The sequence below is a fragment of the Heterodontus francisci genome, chromosome 19, assembly GCF_036365525.1.
Source record: "Heterodontus francisci isolate sHetFra1 chromosome 19, sHetFra1.hap1, whole genome shotgun sequence".
In the NCBI taxonomy this organism is placed as follows: domain Eukaryota; kingdom Metazoa; phylum Chordata; class Chondrichthyes; order Heterodontiformes; family Heterodontidae; genus Heterodontus; species Heterodontus francisci.
In genome coordinates this window covers 31,989,836-31,998,123 of record NC_090389.1, presented here as the reverse complement: position 1 = coordinate 31,998,123, position 8,288 = coordinate 31,989,836, and the positions used below count along the sequence as shown (strand labels likewise).

At 38.9% G+C, this 8,288-nt stretch overlaps 1 protein-coding gene across 2 annotated transcripts in view; it reads right to left on the bottom strand.

The window, feature by feature from the left end:
• Positions 1 to 1,741: 1,741 nt before the first annotated feature.
• Positions 1,742 to 8,288, bottom strand: part of crbn (cereblon) — a 54,355-nt gene continuing 47,808 nt past the window's right edge. The window contains exons 9-10 of one of the 2 annotated variants that reach the window (XM_068051489.1): positions 4,821 to 4,952; positions 1,742 to 3,864 (exon numbers count right to left, since the gene is read on the bottom strand). In XM_068051489.1, the coding sequence (XP_067907590.1) occupies positions 3,681 to 3,864; positions 4,821 to 4,952 (316 nt within the window). In that variant the 3' untranslated portion in view covers positions 1,742 to 3,680. The remainder of the gene's footprint in view (positions 3,865 to 4,820; positions 4,953 to 8,288) is intronic. The other variant, XM_068051488.1, reaches the window with a different exon arrangement.

The window sequence follows — 8,288 nt, the reverse complement described above, 5'->3', positions numbered from 1 at the left end:
ACCATGGGTGAAGAAATCTCTTCTCATTTTCAGGCAGAGTGATATAATCAAGACTAAATTTTGAACTTTAGTGTTTAGTTGGTTGGAAGCTAAGCAAGCAGCTTAAAAGTCTTGTATGATGAAAAAATGGTGGGGTTGTTGACTCACAAGTAGGATTAAAAAGTGATTGCTTTAGCCTCAAGAGTTACTGCAAGACATTCTAATTATGCATAGAATTTGGTTTAATCTCATTAAAAATGAAAAATGTTACAAATGAATGGCTATGGATCTATACTGCAGAAATAGTGAAATGGTTAAAGTTGTTCATTCCCAGGTTGACTTAGGATTTAGTGTGTCACAGTAGTGTAGCTGTGTTGTTTAGCTGCCGCTGAAAGCACACCACGTGAGATTCATGTCAGTTGACTTTTTGCCATTACCAGAAGCCCAATATAACAAGAGAAATTGGACAATAGGGCCAAGATGATTACTTACAGGACTAGAAACTAAGCAAGTTGGCATCTGGCATTCTGTAGGAACGAATTCATTTCTGGTGTCTTGATAGCAGTTACAGTTATCAGGATTATAATAAATCAGCAAGGACAAGTATGTATGACTAGAAGCCTATAAAGAGCTCGAGTACTTCGCAATCTGTAGTCATTGAAAAAATCCACAACGGTGATGGCTCTACCCAGAGGAAAAATAGGACAAATGAATTCATTTCTCTATTATCTTACTGCTCAAGAGATATTGGCTAGAATTTTACGTCGGGCTGGTGGCCCCACCCACTAGCCAAAATATCATGGCGAGCTCGTCTTAAGAGCCTAGAAGCCACGCTTTGATTTTACGTGGCCCTAGCCCTTAATTGGCCTTGGGCAGGTGTTCTGCCTCGGAGGCAAGTCCTGCCTCCAAGAGCTGCTGGCCAATCAGCGGTTGCCACTACCGCGACTGCACCCAGCCAGAAGAGCAAGATGATCGCGGGCCTGGAATGAAGGTGCGTTGGGTCTCACTGGGGACAATTGGCCAGGCCCTAGCAAGGCAAGGGTGGGGTGGGGATGTCGGTTGGGGAAAATGCAGTGCAGCGGGGGCAGCTTGTGTTGGGGGTGGGTCCTTCACGACACACAGTGTGCGATTAGGGGGCACCGCCCAAGGCCACCAGGTTTTACTGGGTGGCCGTCTGGGGGTCCAGAGCTGCCCGCTGCCAATATACCAGCGGCAGCAGGAGGCAGCCCTTAGGCGGCAGTGGGTTAATTGGCCACTTAAGGGGCCTAATAGGCCTGGGGAGGGCAGGCTGTTTCTTGCCGTCGCCACTTGTAAAATTGCAATGGGGTGGGAAGGCCACAGGAACGGCAACCCCCTGCCTCCCTGTCAATTTTACACCACCTCAGCAGGTGGCGTAAGATTATGGCCATTGTGTGCATCTAGGATTAATCGAAGTTTTACATTGCAACCATCCTTGGCATATGAAAATTCTCTTACACAACTAAACCATAATTCCAAGCACAGGTATAAAATGGTTATGTCAGCAACAAAATTGGTGCTTGAGGCATGGCCTCTAAGCAAGTCTTTAAATTGTTTCTTAAAGGTTGTAAGGTGCAAGTGCAAAAACTGTATTGACAACTTAATATTGAACTATTTCCAGGTTTGAGATAGTCTCTTTTGGTTCAAAGAACTATTGCAATAAATCAAGATTTTAACAAAAACTATTTAGAATGTGAACTTCCAGAATCATGCTCAGAATTAATGGGAGAAATTCTTTATCAGCAGTATAAGTTTCATGGATTCACATTTCATTATTCTTTCTACCCTTGCCACCCTCCAGTTAAGCAATTTAAAAAAAGGCAGAATTATACTACACAATGTTTCCATGTTATCAAACATCAATACTTTAATTTGTTCATTAAACAAAATTATGGAAGTAGGTTAGCATCATAAAAGAACACTGCAAGATAATGTTAAAAGGTTTCCTAAATCTCTTCAATAAGCTTGGTTCTATTCCCACTTTTTAATTGCTTTGCAAAGAATATAATGTTTTTCTTTCAAGAGAAAACAGGCAAAAACAAGCCAGCATTACTGAAAAGGGGCTTCTCAGATCACTTGCAATTAAAACAATACTTTCAACGCAGTGATTCTTAATTACTAAACAAGCAGTAAATTCCATTATTTACAGACCGTCTCCAAGAAAAATAGATCCTACTCATTGCAATATCACTTACTTAGAACTAAGTAATTTGCCAGAACAAAAGAAAACAAAGAACAGCACTGTAGTGCCTTATTAACAAGATCACATCACTAATGCATTTACTAAATTCTGCTTTATCAATAATATATTACACTTGCTTTGAAATGCCTACAGCAGATGACAATTTTTGCAACAGCCTCAGCAGACTAAACTGTAGATTTATTGAGCAAAATTACAATTGAAGCATTCATTAAGTTGTTACAATAATCTTGTTACAGGTCAGCTCCCAGATTATGCAAAATGATCAAAAAGGCAAAATTGGACTGCTTCTTTCCATGTTATAAAACATGGATACTTTAAAATATAAAATTCTGTAAGTCAGTAAGCATTATAAAAGAACATTGTAAGGTAATGTTCAATGGCCTTATTCATCAGCATCTTTGCAAAACTCAAATACCATACCCTCCTAATTGGATTGCTGACACCACCACACTTTCGAGGCTAGTCACTGAATTAGTGGAGCTGATTTTATGGAATTACTGACACAGAAACTCTTCCAATGGAAGCACAAATCTGGATTTTGGGGGAACACTTCCCATAACCCACTAAATGAAAAGGATCGAAGTGATCACACATCCAATTCAAGATATACATGACCAGTAGGGGAGACTCCCTGCCAGAAATGCATACTTGTAAAACTAACTCTTGGGATTTAATACTCAGCTTCCTCTTCCTACATTTATTTGCACAAGAGCAGTGGGTGGGGAAGTAAAGCAATGCAATATCTACTTTCAGCATCCATTCTTGGGAATGCAATTAAATTGCTGCTCCTAGTCAAGAAGCCAATTGATGCATAGCAAGATATTGGAAGATAGTTATTCAAACAATGGTAAGATCGTGTCACTGGAATATTCCTATAAACACCATATTAGTGAATAAACCAGAACTCTCAATCAACACCAAATGTTGAAACTAGAAGTTTGAAATGCCACCCCATTTAAAAAAAAAAATTGTCTAAGCCTGAAGGAGAAATAAAGTCATGCCTATGAATAGCTCCACCCTAACTGGTACACCTAATCATCCTTGGTACATTAGAGTCAAATAATTGAATTTGAGAATTTCACCATCCAAAATAAAAACACAATTTACCCATATTGCAAGAAACATTTTATAATAATGATCATGTTAATTCAAAAAGCATTTTTCCCCAAAGTTTACATTTATTAAATCATTGCACCTGATCTGGTGAGTTGGTCTACAACAATATTGTTATGTCACTTAATGAAAACAATGTGCAAGCATATTTCAAATAGTTACGTCAGTTATTTGAATTTGAATCTGAATGTTAAATTTTGAAATCATCAGATCCAATAGAGACATGTGTGCATGCCGTTCACAGCTTGTTATTTTATTGAATAACTGTGATTAGCAGAACTGGAAGTTTCATCTTTTGGCACAAGTAACTACAGTGCTATTCACTTTCATTCATATGTATTTCTATATATACACACACACATCTGTATTAAAGACATGGTCTCCAGCATCCTTCCTGGTGAGTTTCATCATCCAGTTCTGGAATCCTGGGTTGCAGAGCTGACCGTGTTAATCCCCAAAACTTCTGAGGCAACATGTCTTTCACAGTTGCTGTAAACTTCCAGCCCATGTGACTTCCACAGGTACGGCACTGGGCTATAGTCCATGCAAACCTGCAAAATATTTCACACGAAAATGAGATATGCTATGAAATCTGTAAGTGAATCATATGCAGACATAAATCAGAACTGGCACTTCAGAACCATTCATAAATATATTGAGGATCCTAGTAACAGTCCATCTCTCTTACAAGAGTCAATTTTATTTTCAATTATTTCTGCATTTTCACATTTATCAATAAATTATCTATTTCTTAATGGAAATGCGACAAGAATTGTACATAGCTATCTCTAACTGTCAGATGTGCAAAATTAAGCTTAATATTAATTTCATTTGTAGAATTGCTAAACTTGTTACTGGGCCCTATATTTATTTTTTCTAGTTCATCCACGAAGCATTTCATACTTGCAATTTATACAATATTCCCCCAAACCATCCTTGTTCCACATACCCTTGTTTCAGAGGAAGCATGTACTTATCTAACATTTTCCACAGCTGTGCAGATACCTTCCAGTGAAGGATTTTTTTTCTGTATGCTTAGAGGTCATGATCAATTGAAACTGTCCTGCTTCAGATGCCAAATCTTCCATTATCTTGGTAAGTCATACTTTTTGTGCCACAGTAAATGAGAGATGGTTTTGGGTCTAATTCCACTTTAATAACCCAAATGTTTACTTCCCTCAATGCAGTATTTGTTGACTCCTAAGCTCTGCAGAAACTCAGACAATATTGCTTGCTTGATATGAATGAACACCAGTATTTAAATATAATTTTTTTGATTAGAACTCTGCCTAAAATATTTTCAACACTACACAATGGAATATGTCGAAAACTATCAAATGAATGGTGCTGTGCTCCTGTTGTAATAATAACGTTGAGCAATGCTAAATAATGTGATCGAAATGAATTTGATAGAGTAGAACAGGGACACAATATTTCACTGACTTCAGCATAGCAGGCAATAAATGCCAAATTTGACACTGTAAAAGGCATAGTGAACTAAGATTACCCAGGGAACCAGCTATGCTGAGTTGATGGTCGACCAATTAAGTTCAGGTTGTTAGCTTTATATACGGTGAGGGTTTCATGTACATAACCATGCGGATTCACATAGGCAGCCATGGGTCCATACAAGGATAAACTTTAAAAAAAAAAATGGATAAGAACTAGTTAAGCAGTGAATAACTATGCAAATCTATAAAAACATACAATCCCTGAAATAGTTCAGCTTCCAAAATAATTGGTGGAGTTCAACTTTTCACCATATAGATTAATAATGTGGATGTATGAACAGAGCTGCATATCCAAGTTTTCACATGACACTAAGGAGGCATAAGTGTGAAGTGTAAGTGTGAAGATGAAAGTAGGAAGTGAGCAAAGGACAGACTCGATGTGTGGGCAAAATTATGGGAGATGGAGTTCAAAATGGGGAAGTGAGAGATCATGTGCAGGGGCAGAGGTTTAAGTGTCCATGCACACATATCACTAAAAGCTAATGAACAGGTATAAAATGGAATTTAAAAGTGAGGAAGTTATGTTTCAGTTGTATTGAGCGTCAGATCCTATCTGGAGTACCGTGCTCACTCTGGGCACTGCACATCAGAAAGGAGATATTAGCCTTGGAGGGGGTACAGCACAGATTCACCAAAATGATACTAGGCTTGAATGAAGACAGGTTGCATAAACTTGGTTTGGGTCATGAAGGTTGAGGAGTGATCTATCAAGCTGTTTAAAGTAAGAGGATTCAATAGAGTAGATAGAGAGAACCATTTCCTCTAATGGAGGAAATCAGATAAGGGGATATAATTAAAATTAAGTTATTTAGGAGTGAAATGAAGAAAGTGATTTTTCATACAAAGGAAAGTGGAAGTCTGGAATCCTCTCCCCAAACGGGTGTGGAATGAGGCAAATGACATTTAAGAGTGAGATTGATAATTTTCTGTTCGGCAAGAAAGGGTATCAAGGGGATAGGGAGCAAAGGCAGGCAAATGGGATTGAGTACAGATCAGCCATGATTTAATTAAATGGTGAAACAGACTCAAAGGGACTGAATGGCCTACTCCTGTTCCTATTTTCATCTGTTCCAGAACAAAATGGTCATCCTTATTGGGTTGTTGCAATAATAACCATATTCTAACTGAAACTCAAACTTAAAAGCCTATAATGGCACAAAGATGGGAGGTAGGTCAGAAGATTGGACAGAACATAAAAAACAGCAAAGAATGACTAAAAGATTGATAAGGAAGCTAAAATTAGAGTACGAGAGAAAGTTAGCTAGAAATATAAAGACAGATAGTCAGAGTTTCTATAGATATTTTAAAAAGTGAACAAAGTGAGCATTAGCCCTATAGAAAGTGAGACTGGGGAATTAATAATGGATAATAAGGAGATGGCAGATGAATTGAACAGATATTTTGCATCAGTCTTCACGATTGAGGATACAAGTAACATCCCAGTATTAGCTGCAAGTCAGGAAATGGAAGGGAGGGAGGAACTCAAGAAAATTATAATCACCAGGGAAGTGGTACAGAAAAAACTGTTGGTGCTGCGGACTGACAAGTCCCCGGGTCCTGATGGACTTCATCCTAGGGTGTTAAAAGAAGTGGCTAGTGAGATAGTTTATGTGTTAGTTTTAATTTTCCAAAATTCCCTAGATTTGGGGAAGGTTCCATTAGATTGGAAAATAGCAAACGTAACTCACTTATTCAAAAAGGGAGACAGAAAGCAGGAAGCTACAGGCCAGTTAGCTTAACATCGGTCTTAGGGAAAATGTTAGAAGCTATTAAAGACGTTATAGAAGGGCGTTTAGAAAAAAATCAAGGTAATCAGGCAGAGTCAACATGGTTTTGTGAAAGGGAAATCATGTTTAACCAATTTATTGGAGTTCCTTGAGGGAGTTACATGCGCTGTGGATAAAGGGGAACCAGTGGATGTATTGTACGTGGATTTCCAGAAGGCCTCTGATAAGGTGCCACATCAAAGGTTATTGCAGAAAATAAAAACCCATGGTGCAGGGGATATGGGTCATTTTCTGGTTGGCAAATTGTAACGAGTGGATCTGTGCTGGGGTCTCAACTTTTTTACAATTTATATAAATGACTTAAAGGGACCGAAGGTATGGTTGCTAAATTTGCTGATGACACAAAGATAGGTAGGAAAGTAGGTTGTGAAGAGGACATAAGGGGGCTCCAAAGGGATATAGTTAGGTTAAGTGAGTGGGCAAAAGCCTGGCAAATAGAGTATAATGTGGGAAAGTGTGAATTTGTCTACTTTGGCAGGAAGAATAAAAAAGCATATTATCTGAATGGTGAGAGATTGCAGAGCTCTGAGATGCAGAGGGATCTGGGTGCCCTAGTGCATGAATCGCAAAAGGGTAGTATGCAGGTACAGCACGTAATTAGGAAAACTAATAGAATGTTATTGTTTATTACGAGGGGAATTGAATACAAAAGTAGGAAGGTTATGATTCAGCTATACATGGCATTGGTGAGACCACATCTGGAGTACTTTGTACACAGTACTGGTCTCCTTATTTAAAAATGTAAATGCATTGGAGGAAGTCCAGAGGTTTACTAGACCGATACCTGGAATGGGCCGGCTGTCTTAGGAGGAAAGACTGGACAGGCTTGGCTTGTATCTGCTGGAATTTAGAAAGGTAAGAGGTGACTTGATTGAAACATACAAGATCCTGAGGTATCTTGACAGGGTGGATGTGGAAAGGATGTTTCCCCTTATGGGAGGATCTAGAACTAGGGTTCACTGTTTAAAAATAAGGAGTCGCCCATTTAAGACATAGAGGAGAAATATTTTTCTTTCAGAGGGTCGTGAGTCTTTGGAATTCTCTTCCTCAAAAGACGGTGGAAGCAGAGTATTTGAGTATTTTTAAGGCAGAGATGGATAGATTCTTGATAAGTAAGGAGGTGGAAGGTTATCGGGGATCGGTGGAAATGTGGAGCAATCAATTCAGCCATCAACCTATTGAATGGAGGAGCAGGCTCGAAGGGCCAAGTGGCCTACTCCTGCTCCTAATACGCATGTTCGTAAAAGAACATTTGACTATACAGGCACATCATCTGAGTCGGAGAAAACGTTATTTTATAATAGTGGGGTGCTAATTCCTGGTAAGGGATAATTTCAGTATCATTGATCTACAGTGACTGAATACATTTTTAAATAATTAAAAGGTTTCCTTTTATAAACTGAAGCTTTGGGATTTGAATTCCAAGGTTTTGCCCATTACTCTGTGAAAGATAGACATAGCCCTTGGCTTTACGAACACTGGGGGAGGCCCTAGAATATTGTACAATTGAGGTAATGCTGGTAGCGTTTGGCAGTATTGGGGAATTGCTTGGTCTGGCAATGCAATGGAGGGGAACTCGGGGATCAAATATGGGTTTAGTTCATGGATGGATTGCAGGTATTTGGCAACAATGGTGGCAGGACATTATTTTTGACCCTGTGGTGAACACCACCTTTG